The following is a 22,442-nucleotide window of genomic DNA, read 5'->3' on the forward strand; positions in this document are numbered from 1 at the left end:
TTCAGGGAGGAGTGGTGTGAAACCCAGCAGGTCTTTCCTTAAAGGTTCCCTTTCTGCAACTGCCCCTAGTTCAGCGCGGTACGTGGCTCAGTCAGCGAAGATGGGAATGGCGGGCGGAAGGCACTTAGCTTCTGTTCCAAGCTGGAGAAATGGATGTTTAAATAGCCTGGTCATCTCACTCATTAGATAAGGTCAGTGTCCATGTTGTTTCTCAGGCCCGAGACATGCGCATCCTGGTGCAGCTGGCTACCTAGCCCCTAAGATACAGAACAGTTAGGGACCCATTGGTTAAGTATTATCATGGTGGGGAGTAGGCCAGTAGCTTGGTTAGGATCAGTCTGCAGCATGCATAGGCCACATGCTCCATCTCCAACTATCAAGATCGTGGCATCTGGTTGGGAAAGCTGGCAAAGGCCGCTCTTCGCTTGCTCCCACTCGTGTTTCTAGGGTTCTCCCAGTTCAGCCCCAAGGCGTATGGGTGTCCTGAAGTTCTCCAATCTACATCATGACTTAGTGATGTGAACAAGTGATTCAGGTTTCAAGAAAGATGTGGAGAAATTGGAAAGGGTACAGAGAAGAGCGACAAGAATGATTAAAGGTTTAGAGAACATGACCTATGAAGCCAGGCTTCATGAACTGGGCTTGTTTAGTTTGGAAAAAAGAAGATTAAGGGGGGACATGATAGCGGTTTTCAAATATCTAAAAGGGTGTCACAAGGAGGAAGGCGAAAATTTGTTCCTCTTGGTTTCTGAGGACAGGACAAGGAGTAATGGGCTTAAAGTGCAGCAGGGGAGGTTTAGATTGGACATTAGGAAAAAATTCCTAACTGTCAGGGTGGTCAAATATTGGAATAAATTGCCAAGGGAGGTGATGGAATCTCCCTCTCTGGAGATATTTAAGAACAGGTTAGACAGACATCTGTCAGGGATGGTGTAGACGGAGCTTGATCCTGCCTTGAGGGTGGGGGGCTGGACTCGATGACCTCTCGAGGTCCCTTCCAGTCCTATTATTCTATGATTCTATGATTCTAGGTCTTGAGACAGGCTACGTTAGATGGTAAAACGTGGGTAACTGCAGAACATCTTATTTGTATGGACAGGCAATCAAAACCGGAGTCCTGTTGCTCCTACTCCAGGAGTGCTGTCCTTGTGCACTCAGGCATTGCTAGAAACGTTTGATTGGATTACCGCCTTGGAATAACTTTGAGTACAAATAGATCCGACAGCTCCTTTTGTGAGGGCTTGTATTCATGTGACAAGTGTTTAATCCTCTTTCTGATCTGAATGGTATCCTTATATTAACTAGCTTTACCGACAGTGTCACTCAACTGGCTTCCTAATTGCAAATGAATTACAGAACAGGCTACTTTGTGAAAATATTCCTAGAGGAACAAATTCTTTCTGGGTTCTCTGCTGAATGCCTTGTTGGTTTATTTTGATTTGTGGTGAATTGGAACTAGATAAAAATTGCTTCCTGATATTTTATTCTTGGGTTGCTGACGGATAGGAGAGCAGTAGCTTATATGCCATCTCTGGTTATCCCATTAGGCGTCAAATATGGTAACTGCTGTCTTTAGAGAGTTCAAATTTGGCCAGTGCTGCTTTTCTACATTCTGGTTGGCTTATCTCTGGTCTAGGAGACCAGTTTATGGATATCCCTCCTCAGGGTTCTGACGAGTGGTGCTTTGCACAGGAGTTGTACAACGCTATCGAGATGCTCCAGTGTTGCACCAAGAACATGCAGTCTCAGATGTTCTGACACTCCCTAAAGACCAACTCTAAGATACAGCATGATGAGGAGTGGGGGCAGTTAAAGAATGCAGCACTGGATGTGAGTGGAACACAACGTTTGGCGAGAAAATGGTCTTGTTTTTAATGTGTCACAAAATGAACACCTTTGGTCAGCCTATGTGGAGACTGACAATAGAGATAGATTTGCAGGCTCCTTGGAGTCTCCCTAAGCATTGGTCCTAAATTCCTGTATTGGGTTTACTGTTGTTATGCCGGTAGCTCCATCAGGATATGGAAAGGAATGAATGGTTTTTTGCAGGGTGCGGAGGGGTGTCCTGGAGCGAAAGCCTAGAAACAGCCAGCCACAGGGAACAGATTAGCTATAGATTCAAGCAATTTACTAATTTTCACTTGAAACAAAACTTCTCTTCCTTTGTGTCTGATTCTCTGTTTCTGTGCACCAGTGAACATTGCTGTTTCAGTTCTGCTCTCCCCCGACAAAGCAGCTGAAGAGGGAATTGCTTCACATTGAGTCACTTTCCGATTCGGGAGCATTGCCCTGGCCTTTGTATGTGACCCTTGGCTAAGTGTGTCTGTAGGGTGTGTTTTGTGGTGTGCTTGCTGCTTGACTGAACTATACTGTGTGGCCTGTTTGGGAGGTTGTGTGTTGCTCCCAGCTGCTGCTAGACAAGGCTGAGAGCTTCTGCAGGAGGCTTTGACTCCTAAGCACTTTAGTGCCCATCATCCCTTAACCAGGGAGTCGGGCTACTCGAAGACCAGGACTTCAAGCAGTTTCAGGTGAACAGGAACAGCTAATGGGCATGTTGTTTGAAGTTTAGAGGTCTAGATACACTCAACATTCTTTAAACTCTTAAGGCTAGAAACCCCCTGATACCATCAAAGCCCCGAGAAAAGAACCAGCCGCGGGGGTAAAGAGCGCAGGCAGAAGTCTGGGAACGGAGGCTATCCAGTTCATTGCACTAAATGCAGCATGTACTGTTACCTGCCCTAGGTGTGCACGGAGCTCCTGGCCCTCAGACGGTGGCACAGGAGCACTTTGAAGAGTGTAGGTGCTGACACACACACACTCCTGACCCCTCCCCTGCCAAGCTGAGGCTGGGAGCACATTCAAGATGTATGTAACTAACCAATTCTTCCCTTCTAAACCAGGTTGTAAAGGCAAGAATTGACTGACACACAATGCATATGTGGCGACTACATTTTCTTTTGCTTTATTTTTAACTCGAGTTCTAGAAAGTGTCCTTAAGTAGCTTAGCTGCTCACTGAAACCCCCGATGCTACTCTCGTTCTCCTCAGAGCAGTGGTTCGCAGACCCACGTAGGAACCTCTGTCATCCAGAGCACTTGCCGGTGTGACCGCTCTGGGCAGGGAGATAGCAGAGGAACAAAAGGGGACAGCATGACCCTGTTGTTTTATGAAAGGGCAGCATATTTGTGCATTGACGATCTCTAAGCATCCCGAACAGTCTCTGAATTCCTTTTCTAATGATTTCCTGTGATTCTTGCAGTTGCCATGGTTACATATTTGCTATTTGTATTCTGGCCCGTTTCCAAGTTGTCGCGCCCCCCCCCCCCCCCCACACACACACACACACAAACCTGGCAAAGCTCAGATGTGGAGTGGGGAGGAGAGCAGAGAAGCAGCAGCAGCCTTACAACCCTCTGACCTTGTGAAAGTTAGAAGCAAAAAGCCTCCCCTCTCCTGTGTCACTTGGGCTCCTGCTTTTCATTTCCTCTTGAAGCGGCACGCCTGGAGGATTGTGGCTAAGATTGTATCACTTCTCTGCAAAATTTAATTTTTCACCAATAAAAATCTGATCTGCCTTCAAAAAAGGGAAGAAAATATTAACAGCCACAAACCCAGGTTTCTGAATTATGGCCTCTACTAAATGAAAATACAATCCAGCTTGGCGTGTTACATGCCTGTGGGTTTGTGGTAATGAAGTACATCTGTTGCAAAGCCAAAAGGCCATGTGAGAGGAGAGGCTGGGAACGGGGGCTAGGCCTGGGAGTCATGCAAACTGTGGTAAGGCTGTTGAATTGCAGGCCCGGATCGGGATCGGTGCAGAGCACTAATCACACGCACCTGTCGCTCAGAAGGACGTAGTGTGGATTTGTTTCTGATTTATGAGGCAAGCACGTTTAATTGTCTAAGCTGGTCTCTGAAGCCGCCAGTCGTTCTTAGACGGTCATCTAATGTGCTCCAATAAAAGCAAGTTTTATTAAGCTAAGCCTGCTGATTTATAGCTTGTGAAAACATACTTTGCATCGGGTTTATTGGAGTTTGGAAGATGTTTGGGGGTGGTTGGTTTTACGGGGTTATTAATCACATGCTCAGGGCTTGTCATTCTTGCACTCACACACACTTAAAATTGGAGGGCAAGATGTTGTTTTCCAGCCCTAGCTAACAGGACGCTCCAGAAGTATGCAGCTGTCATGCAACTAGGCTAGTTTTTCCCAGAGACCCTGTACCTTATGGAGTACTGTTGGCCTGCACTAAGATATGCCTATAAGAATGGATGCCCTTGTTCTGTTTCCGTTTTAAGACTGCACTCATCTATTCTGGACTGATGTCTGTAACTCCAAATAAGTCCATCAGCAAACTAACCCTGTACTTGTCTGATGTGCATGTGAATCAATAAGGGTATGAGAACAGAGTTTAAAGAGAAGCTAGATAATTTCATGGAGGTGAGGTCCATAAAAGGCTATTAGCCAGGGGATAGAATTGGTGTCCCTGGCCTCTGTCAGAGGCTGGAGAGGGATGGCAGGAGACAAATCGCTTGATTGTTGTCTTCGGTCCACCCTCTCTGGGGCACCTGGTGCTGGCCACTGTCGGCAGACAGGCTACTGGGCTAGATGGACCTTTGGTCTGACACAGTACGGCCGTTCTTATGTTCTAACCTACGCTATAGTAAGCTTTTGGGTAGGGATGTTAAATTGTGGGTAATTGACTAGTCGAAGGGCATCTCTGCCTTTGGAGTGTAGAAACAGCCCTACGGCGTGGCACCCGGCGTGGCACCCGGGATCAGCTGGGGACTCCCCACTGACCCTGGGTTCCGTGTGGCGCTGCCACTTTGAAATGCTGCTGCAGGAGCCTGGAGTCAGGCTGACCCCTGGGCCCTCCTTGGCACTGCTACTTTGAAATGCTGCAGGGAACCTGACTCGGGGCTCCCTGCTGTGTTTCAAGGCAGCAGCGCTCAGTGAGTAGGAGAGCCCCCAGCTGACGCCCAGCTCCAAGTGGCACTGCTGCTTTGAAATGCTGGGAAGAGCCTGACGCCAGGCTCCCATGGTGGCGTTTCAAAGCGACAGCACCACGTGCAGTCTGGGGTCTGGCCCCAGGCTCCACGCGACACTGCCACTTTGATAGAGGCAGCAAGGGGCGGGGGAGCGACTAGTCCTTCACATCCCTACTCTTGGGTCTTTTCCTCCAAGCTTGCCGCTATTACAGTGCAGCGCCTCTTACAGTAGTGCTGGTGCGCTAGCCTGACTAAGGCACCAGAGGTAGCGGGCATGTGTTACCACGGTCAGACCGACGGGATGCACCAGTGGTAGCAACTGTGGAAAATCTTGGGAGGAGGAAACTGAGATACAGAAGAGGTGAAAAGGAGGCTGGATGGTGTCGCCAGTGTCTCCTAGCCTCATTGGGTGTTGTGTGCGCGAGGATGAGAGAAATGCCCTAAGAGCCAATGACTTGGTTTTTTGTCAATGTGAGCAATAGTCTCTGTAACTTGAAGTCTTTAAACCATGTAACACAGACAAAGATATGGGGTCTGTTACTGGCAAGGGTCAGGAGCTTGTCCGAGGGCAGGAGGTCAGACCAGATGAACATGATAGTCCTTTCAGTCTGAGCTCCAAGTCCTTTCAGTCTAAGCTCCAAGTGGTTTGAAAACCCAAACTCACAAGTCTGGGTGGAGACTTGGCAACAGGAGACTAAACTTCAGGGTGTGCATAAAACGAGGTCTTTTCCGTGGGAAAACGAACCACCGGGCTGTGGGTTAGGCTATGTTCTGGGATCTCGTTACTGGTGGGTATTCATCAGACTCTACGATGCAAAATAGAATCAAACAAATCCCCTGCAAAACATCCCAGAATAGCTCCGATTTTCCTAAGCTTGGCAAGTTAGAGATGATACAGCATAAAATGTTCCTGGACCATGTATTTTCCTTGGAAGAAATGTAAATATTAATTTTTTTCCCATCCTTGCAGGGTCAGATCTTGGCCACAGAAGAATGCAAGTGAAAGCAATTAGGGCAGTTTCTACTTTGGCAAGAGAAGAGGTCGATCCCTTACTGGCACAACCTTTTTAGGGCTGCATTTTCTCTTAAGCCCTCTATAAGGAAGTTGGTTTTCATTAGACTTTACTGAACTTCTAATGGGTATAAAAGCTTTTGAGGTTTTTGTTTTTTTTTCAAGGAAGTCTCTAGTGTTCCATAATCTGAACGCATTTCTAAAATCCAAACCATATGGTGTTCCTGGCTCCTCTCAGGCTTGCTGCCGTCCAAGCTAATAAACTGCTGATACCTAGCTCTGCTTTTTAATTAGAAATGGGAACGGAGTAAGCCCAATGAAATATCCTGGGGCGGGGGTGGGGGAGTTCAGAGCGCTATTAGGATAGCTAACACTGCTCTGTTTTCCCTCTGGGTCCTTACACCAGCCCACCTCGGAAGCTGGATCACATTCCCTCTGGGCCTTATTATTACCCTGTCTGGCTTGGCTGGACAGGTTGCTGAAGAACATGGAATGCATCCTCTGCCTGAACGTGGTGCTAGTGCTGCTGCTTGGCCCGGGGTGATGCTCTTGAGTAGTCCCTTTGGATGCGACCAGCTAGTGGTTTCATGTCTACACTCCGCCAGGGAAGAGGGCAAGCCGTAGGGCGTCCCAGAAACCCGAGTGTGCGAGTTCTGCTCTTTGCGCTGCTCCGCTCTCATCTGTAAAAGAGGGTGGGGCTTGGTGTGTCGCTGCATCACTAACAACTCCTTGGTTTGCATTGGCTTCCTGTCTGAACACTGGCTGGTGCAATATGTGATCTCCTAGCTCCAAGTTGTTTCTAGTTCAGCTTCCGCAAGGCCTGAGGAATATGGAATGACATGGGCAAAACGGACAGGTTCTCAGTGATGTAGCAATTATATAAATTTGAGGAAGTTATGATACTGAGGCATTAACTTCTGACCCCATTACATACCTCACATCACCAATTTACCCACCCAATACAAACAAATTTGTGTGTTGTCAAATTCAATATTGCTCTTTGACTCTGGATCTAGCTCTGTGTACCAAACCAGTAACACAAGAATGAAGTGTAGGTAAATTACGTGTTAGATCAGTCTCATGACAGGTTCTTCAATTTGTACATTACGTTTCTATGTATCTTCTGTAAACTTCTTTGATCCCAACATAGGGTTTATTTTATTTTATTTGTATAGCGGAGAGTCCTGGCCTATAGAAGGACAACTGCCAGGGTGGCTTCATTTCACAAGCTTTGCAACTTTCCCCAAAAACAGTGTTTCAGAAATAAATGGGGCTTTAGACTATTCTTGTGAACCCTGATTTCAGTGTGGTGTTCAACTCATTTTGAGTATAGATTTAAAAAAACGTTTCACGAGTCAGAGGAAGACTGGATCATATTGCTGTGTGAATGGCCAAGCGAAAGGGTAGTTGAGGTTCTGATCATGATAGCCGCATTGCATTTCTTGATCATACTATGGTAACCTTTATGTCCTTCTACTTTCCTTCCCTCTCTTCGCCCTGCCCTTTCCTCTACTTTTACAGTCTTCACGCCTTACTTGACATGTGTGAATTTAGATTTTCAGCTCTGGTGCAGGGACCAAGTCTCTGAAGCACAAACCACACTCCACTACTTACATATGAAGTGAAGCTGAGTTGATGCTCCGGGACCCGTAGCGCTTGCATTTTGGCTTGAGCTATACAACTTGATTTGTTGCTGTCACTTTTTTTTTCTTCATGTTGCCTATAGCTCTTTCAAAGGGAAAACTAGTACATGGAGAAGCGCTGGTCAGTAAGACAGTTGTCCCAGTGCAATTTCAGGAAGAATATGGCAGAATTTCAGAAGAGCTCTCTGCCCAGAATTAGGCCAGATTTTCTGAAGAACTGGGCATGTCAGGAGCTGAACTTCTTTTTAAAAGCTGCCTTTGTTTTGCTGCTGATGAGTATGCCTGAACAAATGATGCTGGCCCAGCTTTTGCCTCTTAATGTGCTCACCTTTCTGACATCACCTGTGATGTGTCTCTCCTGAGATGCGCAACTGAACATATAAAGATTGTATTATACGTTCATGGTCAGCAATTTTAAAATACTCCTTGCTTAGCTTCAGAACTGCCTCAGTGAGGATTACGGTCTGAGAGCTTTTCACAGTTCAGCTCCTTTTGCCGGAGCCCATGCCAAAAACTTCCACTTGGATTTTTTTCACAATGAGGGAAAATATATTTTCTGTCACGATCTTAAAATCGTGAACCTTTTCCTTTGAAACCTTATACACACACAATTGGCCTTTGGACAGAGACCAGTCACTGAATGCCATCCCTGAAAGTGATTCCTTCCCACCCCCAACCCGCATGTGCCCAAATGCCTGTGGACAAAGGAAAACGTGTTTTTGAGACCGGTTTCCAACTTTTAATTCGTTAGGTTTTAGAGCAGGTTCCTCTTCCCAAATCCAGTTGCCTGCAGGAAGTGCAGGTTTCAACAGACTTGGAACTTACTAACCTTCTCTCAAAAAATATTGACCTGGGTCACTCTGGACTATAAACAGGCTGAAGGAAATGTGCAAGGCCTTCAGAGCTTGGGAATAGCATACTTAGGAAATCCAAAATGGGGAGCCAACCCAGCCACATTAAGAACTGTAGTGCTTGCACCTTGCTATTTGACCACCAAATATGCACATAGTATGGGAAAGATTGGCTTGTGCAAAGAGGGCGGACCCTGTCCTGAATGACAGCTGTCACTACATCAGTGTCTGAAACCGCCTTTATGCGCTTGCCAGACTTGTTCCGCTCCGGCTAGCAGGAGATTAGTCAAAAGCACAATGGATTGTTTGCGTCGGGTGGAAGATACCAGACATCTGCTCTGTGGCTACACGCTGGCAGCGAGCTGCCTGAAATGAACCAATGCTTTCCAGCTGCAAAGGGATTGCTTAGAAAATCGCCTGATGGCCACCTGACTGGAAATGTGGCCTGTGGTTAGAAACACTCGCCCAGGACATCGACGTTGCCGTCTGCCTTCCCACAGGCACAGAGGAGGGTTGGGTGCCTGGAGATGTTGTTTGAAATGCCTCCAAATGAGAGTGAGCTGTTCAAAACTCAGTGTGCAGAAATGGGGCTACTCCAGTGACCCTGCCAAGAGACTGGTGAAACACAGGAGCTCCTAGAGATCCATGTGCCACCAAAAACCTCTCCAGGCTGTATCACAGGCCCGGCGTGGTTGTGGGAGCAAAGGCACAAGGACAAAGATGTGAAGCTTTCTGCAGTGCTGCAGTCTGGGGTCCAAATGGGAAGTCCCACATTTCCTGTCAATTCCAAATGGACTATAATTGGGTTAAGTTTTAATAAGACCTAGCCATACAAAATGAGTACACGCCCTGCCCCTCAGGGAAAGTGGCAGGCAGCTTTGCCTTGGTGGGCTGTGGTATAAAGATGTTAATCACTGGCAGGGCTGGTTGTCTGCCTTTCTCACCAGCTTCCAAGTGCCAGTGCCCGGTGCCTTTCCCAGTAGTAGTCTTGGACATAGTAAAGTCCTGCCTGATGCTTCTCATGGGAGACAGGTCTTCAGATAAGAGAGTGGAGTCTGTAGATGGCACAATGCCCTTCTCTCTTCTGCCCCTTTGTCTGGTGTAAATCCCCCCCCCCCCATCTCATTTTCCCTCCCCTGCCTCAGAGACATCCTTGCTTGTTGAACTTTTTGCTTTTCATAAGATCACAATGTGATTTTTCCCCCCCCCCTTGGAGAAGAGACCTGCTATTTGAGGACTTGCTAATGAAAACACTGGGGAGCCCTGTGGCACCTTGGAGACAAACCGATATTTAGGGCATCAGCTTTCATGAGTCAAACCCACTTCACCAGGGGAGTTGGAGTGGAACTTACCAGAGCACTCTGCTTCATCTGGTGAAGTGAGTTTTAGCCATCTCAGCTGATGCCCTAATAAATCGGTTTGTCTCTAAGGTGCCACAGGGTTCCTCCACTGCTTCTGCAGATACAGACTTTCACAGCCGCCCCTCTGAGACGGAACACACGGTCCTGATGGAACGGCTGCAAAGCTTGAAGTGAAGTGGATTATTTCCATGGTGGTTTGCCACTGGAAGATGCGCGCTCACTCAGTGGGATTAGCATCTTGGTCTGTAAAACACTTTAACAAGGCTCTTGCTGAAACTTATTCATCACCCCTAATGCCTGTCCCCCACTGAAAGGAGGAGATTAAGTCTTTGGGGCCAGAAAATCTTGAGTAGCTGTCGGACTTCTGTGCTGAAGTACCATACAGTTTTAAGAAGCAAATTTTATTACAGCTTCTTACAAAAGAACTTGGAGGCTTAATTGTGTCAAGCACTAAGGACACAAGCAGGAAAGTGTTTCAGAGCTACTCAAAGCAAACACCACCGTTTGAGTTGCCAGTAAAAGGGGAGGAGGGGGATTCCTCCGTACTGAAAGTCCCTGCAAGGCTTCTTAATTACAGCTGCCCAAAAGAAAGGCTCTTAGAAAAATAAGCACATGGGGAAACACAGCCTTGTGATGAAGGTACTGAACAGAAGGTCAGAACTGGGTTCAATTCCCAGCTCTGCTGAAGACAGCTCATTAGGCTTAGCAGCAGAAATATCTCACACGGTCATGGGATTTGAACCCCCATGCTCTGATACCTTTGAAAATGGACCAGTCTCCTTGAACCGATGCGGATGAAAGCGTCCTGTCGCCCGTGTGTGCCTGAGTTTTCCCCCGGCTGTACAATGGGTAGAAATAAACTTTCTTGAAGAACGACCAGACTGGGTCAGACCAAAGATCCACCTAGTCCAGTATCCTGTCTGCCGACAGTGGCCAATGCCAGATGCCCCAGAGGGAGTGAACAGAACAGGGAATCTTCACATGCTCCCTCTCCTGTCATCCGTTTCCCATCAAACAGACTAGGGACACCGTTCCTACCCATCCTGGCTAGTAGCCATCGATGGACCTAACCTCCATGAATCTGTCTAGCTCTTTTTTGAACCCTGTTAAAGTCCTGGTCTTCACAACATCTTTTGGCAAGGAGTTCCACAGGTTGACTGTGTGCAGCATGAAGGAAAAACTTCGTTTTGTTTGTTTTAAATCTGCTGCGTATTCATTTCCTTTGGTGACCCCTAGTTCTTATATAATGGGAACAAGTAAATAACTTTTCCTTATTCACTTTTTCCACACCAGGCATGATTTTATAGACCTCTTATCTTGCTGGTGGTCAGAACAAAGTAATGTTGACGACAAGTTACCCCAATCCTATCTGTGGGGGTGGAGTAAAACTGCCTACACGGAGATGGTTAGCTTTTCTGCTCACGTCCCTAGCAGCAGACACACTGAGGGAAAGATGTTCAAAGGTATAAATAGCAGCTAAGTGTCAAATTGTCACTTGTCTTTTGCAAATCTTCCCCTCAAATTTCTATGGCCGCGCTACTTCAGGAGTTAGCAGTGGGCCTAAGCAAGGGTGCTCCACTATGGTCTGAGTGGAACACAAGGCCCCTGGCAGCTAGCGCTGTAAAAAAGCTTTTTTCGTTGCTTTGTTGGTTGAGTTCACCAACAGTTTCTCCTCATTTATGAAATGCTGTTGTGCTGTTTGCTTGCCCAGCCTTGACCTGTTCTTTAGAGCTGCTTTGCCAGGTTTCGTTCCAGAGGTGGCTGATTAATGACGTGGTCCCTGTGTACCGTTGGCACAGCATTTTTGTTTGCAAAGCACTTTGGAATCCAACTCTGTTGCTATAGAAATGAGATTAAACTACAAGGAATATTGAAGTAGAGCGGCTGTGGCCGTGTACACACGCATCTGCTCAGATCAGATACACCTTAAGGTTGTACTTGGGTTGAGCTGGATGCAGGCCTCCTTTTCCCAGTTGCTCTGTTCTTGCTCAGTGTCTGGAAGCAGAATTGTTGGTCCCAGCCCCCGCCTGCTCATAAGAACAGACTAGCCAAGGAGAGTACAGAGACCCCCTTCGTTTTATGTCTGCATAAACAGGGAAAAGTCCCTGGACTTTAGTCATCGGTAGAAATGCTGACCTGTTGACTGAGACTGTGAACCTGGGTTTGAGGTGTAAGTGGACTTTTGATAGGCCACTTCCAGCTAAATCTTAGCCCATGGTACCTGTGAAGGCTTCAGATCTCACCTCTTGAAAGTGGGCAAAAGTTCTCACCCTAGTGAGGCTTTTGGCATTAAGTTTTGCAGCATTTTTTATTTTTAAGTCCAATGAAGGAAAATTACCTGGGAGCTTGGGATTAAAATAGATCCCAATTCTCTATTGCTTTGTGCCCAGTGCAGTGGGTGAGAAGCATGAATTCTGTGATGTAGCATTTCACACCCATTGTACAGGTGACCGTGCTAATGCAAGTTTCAAAGCAGGGAAAACTTGGGTCCAATCGGCATTGGATTTTATAAATAAAATTAAGAGAAATGTCTGTAAAATAGTACCAGGTTACAGAGATGATGGAAGGGTTTGTGGGGACCAACTTGTGAAGCTGTCTGCTGCGTCATCTATGCCACTGTTTGACTTCTGCTCTGGTATGTAATGGAGAAGGTTCCAACCCAGCAGACTCTCTTTAGCAAGCATGGTTTACCGCAGCTAACCTCAGTAGCAGATTGTTGTGCCAAGCCAAACTATCCTCTGATTTATTTTATGTCTAGGTTGGTTTAAAAGCACAAGTGGGCTGCAGCATATGCCGTGCTAAGAATAGAACTGCAGGAGTCGTTTGGAGGGTGGGTTGACCTTGCAGGGAAATGCACCCTGTACCAAAAATTCCAAACCACTCTGCAGCCAGGGTCCCCGAAAGTTTCACTCTGCTCGAGTACTGCTGTCTCGCCAGGACATTCCTAAATGACTTCTGAAAAGAGCATTCCTCCTGCTGGAAGTGTGTATTTGATGGGAGACGGTCAGTCATACAAACAATGCAGATTTTATTCAGCACTGGTGAGGCCACATCTGGAGTATTGCCCCAGTACAGAAAGGATGTGGATGCATTGGAGAGAGTCCAGCGGCCAACAACAAAAACAATGAGGGGGCTGGAGCACGTGACCTATGAGGAGAGGCTGAGGGATTTGGGCTTATTTGGTCCATAGAAGAGTGAGGGGGGATTTGAGAGCAGCCATAACTACCTGAGGGGGGTTCAAAGACGATGGAGAGAGGTTGTTCTCAGTGGTGGCACATGACTGAACAAAGAGCAATGGTTTCAAGTTACAGTGGGGAAGGTGTACGTTGGATATTGGGGGGGGAAAAAAATCTTTCATGTGGAGTGGTGGTGAAGCACTGGGATGGGTTCCTTAGGGAGGGGGGTGGAATCTCCATCCCTAGAGATGTTTAAGTCCTGGCTTGACAAAGCCCTGGCTGGGATGATTGAGTTGGGGTTGGTCTTGCTTTTAGCAGGAGGTTGGACTCAATGACTCCTGAGGTCTCTTTCCACTCTGAGATTCTAGGATTTTCAGAAAAATACTTAGGGTTATCTTTGTGTCATGCTTTCTCATGCAGCACTCCCCTATTTTGCTTAATGGATGCTTCTTCCATCAGAGTTGGAAGGCATTCATTCATTGGGAGGAGCACTGATGCTGGGTGTGAATCTAGGGGAGAGCAGACAGCTGATGAATTATTCCTTTCCTGACCAATGTCCCTCCCATGGATGAGCCTTTGGGGGCAATGCGCGCACTCTGGTATTCTTCACTAATGAGAATTAGGAATTAGCCTAATGTGAGCAGTTCATTTGCAAATGTAACATGATCAAATTAGTACTGAGTGTGACTTTAGAATGGTTATCTCAATTGTCCCTCCCTTGGTGTTCACCGACTCCCAGCAGCTGCTGTGTCCTACATGTGATAAGTAACTCCCGTCTTTTGATATACTAGTGCCTATATATTCCTGCCTCTGTGATTTCCTTTCCATACATCTGACAAAGTGGGTTTTACACAGAAGCTGATGCCCAAATACATGTTGGTCTCTTAAGGGACCTCAGGACACTTTGCTTTTGCAGATACATGCTCACACGGATTCTCCCGAGAATAGTGGAGGAAGTTTAGCATGCAGCCAACTGCTGTAGTGAAACCTGAAATGCTGCAGTGAAGTCCGAGCAAGCGAGAGGCTATGGGAAAGGCCCAGAAATTTGTGGTTTGGCTGCGTGAGTTCATGTGGCTTGGAGAAATGAGAGAACGCTTGCGGCAGTGTTCCTGGGGCTTGCTTTCGGAGGTGGAAAGTAGCTCCCCTAAGTGCTACGGTTGCAGTTTTTGAGCTGGCATGTTAGTGGTGTCTCCATTGCTAATCCTGTTTTCTTTTTTTCCCCTCTTCCTCTAGCATGAAAGACTGTCCAGGTAAGAGCTTTACCCTGCCAACTTGTTAATAGTATGTGTGTCTTGCCCCCTACATTCCTAGCACGCTCGATGAGCAGCATTGCCTGCTTATTGGAGATGAAGCAGGGATCTAAGTCCAGGACTCTGTTCCCTTGATCTAGTACTTGCCCTCCTGCAAGTCTGGGAACCATTCTTCTCCCAAAAAGAGATCACATAGGAAGTGACTTGTTCATTACGAGGGGGGTATGATCCTTTTCCCTGCCATTCTAATGGATGGGCAACCTCTGTCAGCGACACAGAACTATACCTCGGGGGAAGGGTTAGCAGAAACCACAGACTTGTATGTCCCTGTTTGGTGGGGGTGGGGCCTATACCCTGTTTTCTGAGTTTCCAAGCTGTAGGTGGCCACAGCAGCCAGGAGTTCCTCGTGTGAACTTTCTGTAAGCCCGGCCCTGAGCTCTAGAATAGCAGCAAGTGACCCAAATCAGGGAGTGTTCTGAGCTGCTGCTGGTAGGTGCTGAAATGTTTCTTGGAAGCTTAAGTCCTGACTGGGTAGGGTCTCCTATCTGCATCTTAGCTGCCCCCAGCTGACCTCTGCACTGTAGTGTTGGCTCTTCTTCGTTGCAGGTTGGAATCCTCCGGTACAACCCCTACCACCAGCGACTCCTACGGCGATCGTGCCTCCAGCCGCTCCAGCGCCTACAGCCGGAGAGAGAACCGCCTGGCTTCCCTGAGCAGTAGAACAGAGGAGGAGACGAACAGAGATTATAAAAAAGTAGGGCTGGTTTCTGTTCTATTTCTACCCTAAGAGCTGCCTTTTCCAACTGTCGCCTCCTGCATACACCTGGGGTCTGCTGGGAGGGCCCGGGAAAGAGCCACACTGGAGAGTTTTCAGGAACCACAAATAAGTTCGATTGGAAGCAAAGGGTTATTTGGTCAGGCTTGTACGCCAGCCGCAGACCTGCTCCAATCCCTCGCTTGCTTTTCAGCTCTATGAAGGTGCGTTGTCTGAAAACCAAAAGCTGAAATCAAAACTACAGGAAGCTCAGATGGAGCTGGTGGATATCAAAACGAAACTGGAAAAAGCAACCCAGGTAAGCAGGAAAGGGGCTCCAGCACTGTGGAAGCGAAGGCGGGGGAGTGGGGGTGGTTGTCTGATGAACTGTGATTGCAGGTGCTGGGGTGGAGAGAGAAAATGGTTTGCTTGTAAGTGCTGTAGATTTACTGAAAGGTCCTTTGCATAGCGAAGTCTGACTGTTCATGTTAATGACATTCTGCTCCTTCTAAAGATAGCTTTCTTAGGAACGGGCTTTCTGTCCTTTTCCTCTGTGCCACTCTGTTTTAATAACTTTCTATTTTTAATTTAATTAGCTGAAGCAGGAAAAAACCTCTGACCGATCGAGTATGCTGGAAATGGAGAAAAGGGTATGTTTCTGCATCCCTTTCTTTGACTCTTAAGACTGATATGCATGGGCGTTTTGGAAAGGAAAATGCTAATTAAAAAAATGCACACATCTCGTTTCTGTCCCACAAATGGCACTTGTGATAACACATGAATTCACATCTTGGGTCCAGGTTTTTTTGCTCACTGTAAATCACCGTTCAGCTTAAGCTTTCTACTTGATCACAACAATGAGACGGTAGAACCATAATTTTAGTTGGTGCTGATGGGTTATTGGACCAATGTGGCAATTCCTTCCACATCCTCCTACCCTTTACTAACAAAAAAGGACACTCTCAGCAAAAACCAACCCTTTCCAGTCAAGTAGGTATTATCTTTTTATACCTTGAACTATTAACCTCTGAGCACTCCCTCATCTGAGCAGTCAAATTCACTTCAGTAGATCAAAGAATTAAACTGCCATTCCTAGCTTAATGCTTTAACCCCATTGCTTGCACTGTATTTGATTAGATTTTGGAGCCCTCTGCTAGTTACGAGGATGGTGTTTAAATCCAGTTCCTGGAGTGAAAGACCTGAACTCTGTGGTTTATTATCAGTGTTATGTCATTCAGACATGGTCGCATTCAAGCATCCTAAGGCCAGGTCTATACTGGTGGAGAAATTTGACTTAAGATGCGCACCTCCAACTGTGAGAATAGCATAGCTGGAGTCGATGAACCTCAAGTCGAATTTCTGCAGCATCCCCACTGTGGGAGGTTGACCAGAGAAACTCTCCCATTGACTTCCCTTACTCCTGATGACCTAGTGGAGTACTGGGGTCAACCAGGGTACCATCAGTATTTGATTTAGTGGGTCCTTACTAGACCCACTAAATCAAACCTTGGAAGATCAATCTTCAGTCATCTGAAGAAGTGGGCTGTGCCCACGAAAGCTCATGATACCATCTGCATGTTTTGTTATTCTATAAAGTGCTACCAGACCTTGTTTTTTAAGTTTAATCTCCAGAGCGTCGATCTCCAGGTAAGTATAAACAAGGCATTAGCTTGGACAGCAACAGCCACCCTTTCTCCTTGACCTGCAACCAGTACTGCCTTAATCCCCTCAGAGGGCTGAGCCTGGTCAGTACTTACTGGGGGCTCTTCAGTGGTAGAGGTGCAAACTGCCAGGCTTTCTTCCCCTCCGAGGGGGCTCACGAAGAGTTGCACCATCGTACAGCTACATGAAAGGGTTTTCACCGGGTTCCAGCTCATTGGTGGAGGGGGAGACGTTTTGCCTCCTTCGGCTCCCCCTTGGATTTCAATCCCATGCAACGGGGGGTCTCAAATGCACAGCCCGGGGGCCATCTGCTGCAGGCCAAGCAGTTCCACAGTCTGGCCCATGTATGGCAGCTGGCACGTGAGTCCCAGCAGCCTTGGCTGTGTCTGCCCTTTCCTCGAATCCCGCCCTGCTCTGCCAGGACACGGCCTCGGGGATTACCGGGGCATCGGCGTGGAGCGGGAGCTATGGGGAAGTGGAGCAGCGCAGCAGCCATCTGCTCTGCTGCCTTCTCCCGAGCCAGCCCTCTGAGGCCTGCCTTTCCCACCAGCACAGTGTAGCGGAGCCACCGGGCTGGCCTGGAAGACGGCAGCAGAGCAGAGGTTGCTGCATTGCTCTGCTTCCCTGCAGCTTCTGCTGCCATGCTGGGGAGGGGGCTGACCCTTACTGCTGGCCCCAGCCCACCCAGGGCCCAAAGTGCAGGGCCTGGGGAGACTGCACCAACCCATCCTATGGATAGGCCGGCCTTGTGCACCCCTTCCCCAGGGCCACAGGGACGTGCTGGCACTGGCACAGAGGAAGCCACTCTAGCTCTGCTGTGCTACCGGCGGTGGTGCCGGGGGTCCCAGAGGGCAGCACCAGGCCGAGAGGGACACGGGAGGGTCGCTTGTGGGGCCGATACCTATGGAGGGAACACATGGAGTGATCCCTCCTCCGGAGCCCTGCCAGAGGGGTGCCCCCTGGCCCGCTAGCAGGGTTTGGGGACTGGCCCTCGCCCTCAGGTAAGTTGAGTTTGAGAACTTGCTTGGAAAGTGTACTGCTGCTACGTGCCAGATCAACAGCTGCCGTCCTCCATCCCAGCAAGGGCGACTCTTCCTGTTCTTGTGAAGTGCTTTGCGATACTTTCTGTGACTGTCACTTTAGAAATGTAAGCTACAATTGGTTTTTCCAAGAAAACTCTTAACCCCCTGCCTCCATGATCTGCTGTATGATCACCCGTGTTTGAAATGTTTCTAAACAGGAGAAGCGAGCCCTCGAGCGGAAACTTTCTGAAATGGAGGAGGAGATGAAGGTATGAAACAATTTACTCACCCCTTTCCCCCTACTGTGCTTAAGATCCGTGACCGTGGGGGTGGCTACATGGGAGCGAAGTACATTGGCCAGGAGGAGGTGCCCAATGTAACCCTCTGTGTGTGTCCCTTCACATAGTCCTGACCGGAGTTACTGGCCTTGTTCTCAGAGCATGGTAGAATTGCTGTGATCGCTCGGTCAGTTGCACCATGCATTGGCTCTGGGCCTGTGCCGTTTGATCCCACAGCACTGAAGGCTGTTTCTCCCAGCTTGCTTTCAGAAACTAACCCCCTTGTGATCTCCTGGATTTTGGTTGTGGATCCTGCATGCCCAGGAGCAGTGGGCAAGTTACAGTACAGCTGTCAGTGTTTCATTTCACATGAACTGGAAAATCAGAGCAGTTTGTCAGGAAGGGGAAGCTGCCTTTGAGAAGTCAGAGCAGCCAGAGGCAAATCAGAATGATTGTATTTCTGCCCTTCCTCCGAGAGCACGTTGCTGGAAGGACAGCTCAGTGAGTTGTCTTGGAACAGAAGATTGTCCGATTTCCCTTGCTTGGTTCCCTCTTCGCCCCGTTGAAATGGAGAGGGATGATCCAGCACGTGCCCACTCAAAGCAGCAACTGCCTTTGCTTTGCTACTTCTCTCTCCCCTCCCGTCAACTGCGTGGCGGGACTGCCGTCCTCGGGTGAACGCCCTGCGAGCACTGAGCCCCAGGCGGGAGGCCGTGTTGTAGGCTGCCCAGTGTACCACAGGCTTAAGTGGATTGTGCAGTGTTACATCACCTTATGCAGTACAGTCATGCTGACATGGATAGAATGCACCTCTTTGTCCTCCCTCCTGCCCCCCGGTTTGTTTCCCTTTGAACGCAATCCAAGTGGGATTTAGCTTCATCGCTTTCCGCACAAAGAAGGATTCTCTCCGGCTGACCCCCTGACCTATTGCAGTGATGAAAGCGATTTCCTGTCTTGCTGGAGATGGTTCCAATTTCACGTTTGCTTAAAGGCGCTTCAGATTTTTGCTGAGCATAATGAGTGAAGTGAAGCTCCAGATGGCTAGTCCTGGATCCTAAACTCACATTTTAGAGGATTTTGACTGCCTGAGTCCTAGGCAGGGGTTCAGGGCGGGCCTGCAAAGTGAGGGTCCTGGCACAGTCAAGAGAGGTCAGTGCCCCAGAAAGGCCATGTTAGGGTGCTGTCACATACAGCTGTGTGCTCATCTAGAGAGACAGATGTCCTGGTGCCATGCAAGAACTTAAATAAAAAGGGAAATGAAGAACCCTTAATGTCATCTTAAATTGGAGGTGAACAAAACCCAATTGGAACCTGAGTCTACAGACCTTCAAACACTAGCTTGATTAGCTAATTAGATAAGATTGAAACCCACACGAATTAACTGGGGGAGAGGGCTAGATGTTCACGTTTGTCCAGCTACTTTATATGTAAACACTAGACTAGTGAGGGTTTCATCCCACTGAGAAATTGAGCGAGCCATGAAAATGTTACTCTCGGTAAGCGTGTTCCCCTCTTTTCACAGCAGTTGTACGAACCGTGGGCTTTTCTATACAAATACTTAGCTTGCAGCAGCCCGAGCTGTAAATCTTGTAGTAAATGTCCATATGGACCACAAAGCAGCTTAACCTGTGGAGTAAACAGGCCAATCTGTTCTGCGCGCTTCAGTGCTCAGAGTACTGAGACCGGCCTACCGGAGCCCCTGGGCTGTCACTTACTCTCTTCACAGACTGCTTTCCCCATTCACAGCCTCCCTTTGCTGGGCTCCTCCCAAAAAAAGCTCCAAAGTGACCTTGCGTTCTCAGAACAAAGATCCATTCCTCTGACTGCAGCTCCTCTGGGCCATCCATGCGCCGCGACTTGTTCCACTTGCAGAAAGTGCGTACGAATGCTGTCAGCACCCTGCTGGCTTGTAGCATTTCTTGGCTGCCAGCTTCTCGTTAAGGGGTATAAATTGCAGAGCTAGAAATTGTAAATGAGCCCTCCGGACTGAGACAAGCTGCTCACTGTTCTCGCACCTCTCCTGCCGGAGAGACTCCTGTGGGCACAACGAGGGCTAAGAGAACAGCCTTTTCATCGCAATGTGCGCGTGGCGCTATGACAACGAATGCGTTGACTGTGGGCAGAGCTGTGCGAGTGCGTCACTGCCAATGTCGTCACCGGGCTGAGATGCCAACACCCTTCTGCCTGTTGGCTAGTCCTGTGTATACTAGTCCCAGCCTACTGAACTGGTGGAGTCGCAGGCCAGCTCACCAATATTCCTTCACATGGAGGACTGGAATGGAGGCCGTCCCAATAGTCCAGCACCTTGGGCCATTTAGCACCAGTATTAATCCTGTAGCTTTCAGGTTTCCTCCCATTCATCAGAACAAGTTTTGAGTCTGTGTCCCCTGCTTGCAGCTCCCCTGCTCCTCTGGGGTTTGACTTGCTCTTCTGCTGCTGTTACATCAGGCCTTCCCTGTAAACTGATTCCAGCCTGCGTGAACAGAGGACTTGAATCCCATGGTAGCGAGCTTTTCGGCCCCAATTTCTGCTTCGGAGAACTAGTTCCTGGCCCCCTTTCCCGCCAGTTGTGGGCTTAGCCTGATGTGAAGGCAATAACCAAAGTGCCGAGAACAGTGTAAGGAAGGGATGTGCGCTTGTGGGTGACAGCAGTGCAGAATGGGTCCCTCGCTCCACCGGAGGGAGTGCCGATCTGTCCGAATGGGCGAGAACCCAGCTAGTGAAGCAGAGAGACAATGACCATTTATGCTGCGCTGTATCCAATGCCCAAGCGCTGCAGGTCGGCCCGGGTGCCAAGGAACGTCCGTTGAAATGAGGGGAAGTGCCCATATTGTGCAGCAGAAGCAGAGCCCAGCAGTCGGTGAGATGTGCATTGCGCGCCCTTGAAATAGCTGGATGCTCAAAGGCAGGGGTGGGGAACCTCAGGCCCGGGGGCCGGATGCAGCCCCTGGCTTGCATGGATCTGGCCCCCGAGGCTCAGCATTGGGGAGCCTGCGCCAGTGTTGCAACCCCCCACCCGCGGAGCTGGAGCGCACGCAATCTACTAGCCTGGCTCCCAGACTCTGGTGTGCGAGGGGAATGTGCGGAGGGGTGTTCTCCTCAGTCAGGGGCTTCTCACTTCACTTCTCACTTGTGTGCGGCCCCCGCCCCAAACCAGTTCCCCAGCTCTGCTCAAAGGCATTGCCTTGGCTGATGCAGGCCCGTGATGGAGTGCAAGGACAGCTGGGTTGGGCTGTCGGCTGTTCTGCATCCAGCTACCAAGAATGGCAGTGAGCGCTTGCCGCAGCCTCGCTCAGGATCTGGTATTTGCATGACCGGGCTGTCTTGAAGGGAATTACTGGAACGCTGGCTTTCCCCCGCAGTGCTAAGCCTGGCTGTGAATGTACACACATCTCCACACCCATGCAACCCCAGGTTTCTGTTGCTGCGGCTTGGATCCAGTATCTGTACCGCAATATGAACGTTGTCTCAATTCTGCCCTCATACACACGCCTCTCCTTTTACATCTCCGATCTATTTTCTGTTCTAGTCCTGCCAGCCACCCCGCTCTGCGCTCCCTCCAGTGAAACCCCACAAGGGGATCGCTGCTCTTTTGAAGTCTCAGGGCTTTGTCGATGGCAGCATCACAAGCCTCTCAGTGTCTCCGTATTCGTCAATTCAGAGCATGTTTGAGGCGGGTGCCTCTGGCCTAAGAAAGGTGCATGAATATTCCTACTGAACGACTAATTTGGCCTGGACAAATGAAGGGCTAGACTTTGACTCATCTCCCTGGTGTAAGATATTGCCCCTCTGGGATTCACAGAGAGCTGGTTTTCCAATTCCATTACACATGTTCATTGCAATGTGCTCAAGGCCCTTGTTTGTTCTTTCATATTGATGTCTAAGCTCCGCTCATTTTGCAGACTGGCTGAATGCTAACCCCTTTGCAAATCCCTGCTGATTTGCTCCTGGCACCAAATGCATAACTTTTGCTTCCATTGACACTAGTGATGAATATGGTCCCCTGTATAAAATATTCACTGCTACATAGACTAGAGCTAGAGTATCTAAAATCCAGACTGAGTGGCAGGAGCCGTTTTGTTACTTGTAACGAGCACATAGTTGTCAGTGTGAAAACACTGAATGAAGCCACCTTACTCTGTTCACCACCGTTGCTTGTTTATTCTCTGAGGTTTAGGGTTAGCTCCCCCGATCCCGTAACGTGTTCGATAAAGCACTTTTCCCCTTTTCCCATCATAATGGCATTTGCTTTGGTTTATGGCCTAGGCATCTCAGTTTCTAGCGCATCTTACAGGGCAACGGAAATCAGCTGGTCCAGTAGAGGCCTCCTTTGTAATCCACCCTATGAACTAAACTGTATCAATGGCATTACCTTTCCAGTGGCTGCTTCCCTCCATGACCTACACCAGCGTGCGCCCGTGCACTGGGAGGAGTGGTTCCCTAATTC

General features: G+C 48.6%; 1 protein-coding gene across 7 annotated transcripts in view; it reads left to right on the forward strand.

Annotated features, from left to right (window-relative positions):
• PPP1R12B (protein phosphatase 1 regulatory subunit 12B) overlaps positions 1 to 22,442 on the forward strand; it is a 151,488-nt gene that overhangs the window by 115,969 nt on the left and 13,077 nt on the right. For all 7 annotated transcript variants that reach the window (XM_075910196.1, XM_075910200.1, XM_075910194.1 and 4 more), the window contains 5 exons: positions 14,263 to 14,279; positions 14,886 to 15,033; positions 15,248 to 15,352; positions 15,630 to 15,683; positions 17,936 to 17,986. In XM_075910196.1, coding sequence (XP_075766311.1) covers positions 14,263 to 14,279; positions 14,886 to 15,033; positions 15,248 to 15,352; positions 15,630 to 15,683; positions 17,936 to 17,986 — 375 coding nt within the window. The remainder of the gene's footprint in view (positions 1 to 14,262; positions 14,280 to 14,885; positions 15,034 to 15,247; positions 15,353 to 15,629; positions 15,684 to 17,935; positions 17,987 to 22,442) is intronic.

This window comes from Pelodiscus sinensis, chromosome 27 (assembly GCF_049634645.1).
Source record: "Pelodiscus sinensis isolate JC-2024 chromosome 27, ASM4963464v1, whole genome shotgun sequence".
Lineage (NCBI taxonomy): Eukaryota > Metazoa > Chordata > Testudines > Trionychidae > Pelodiscus > Pelodiscus sinensis.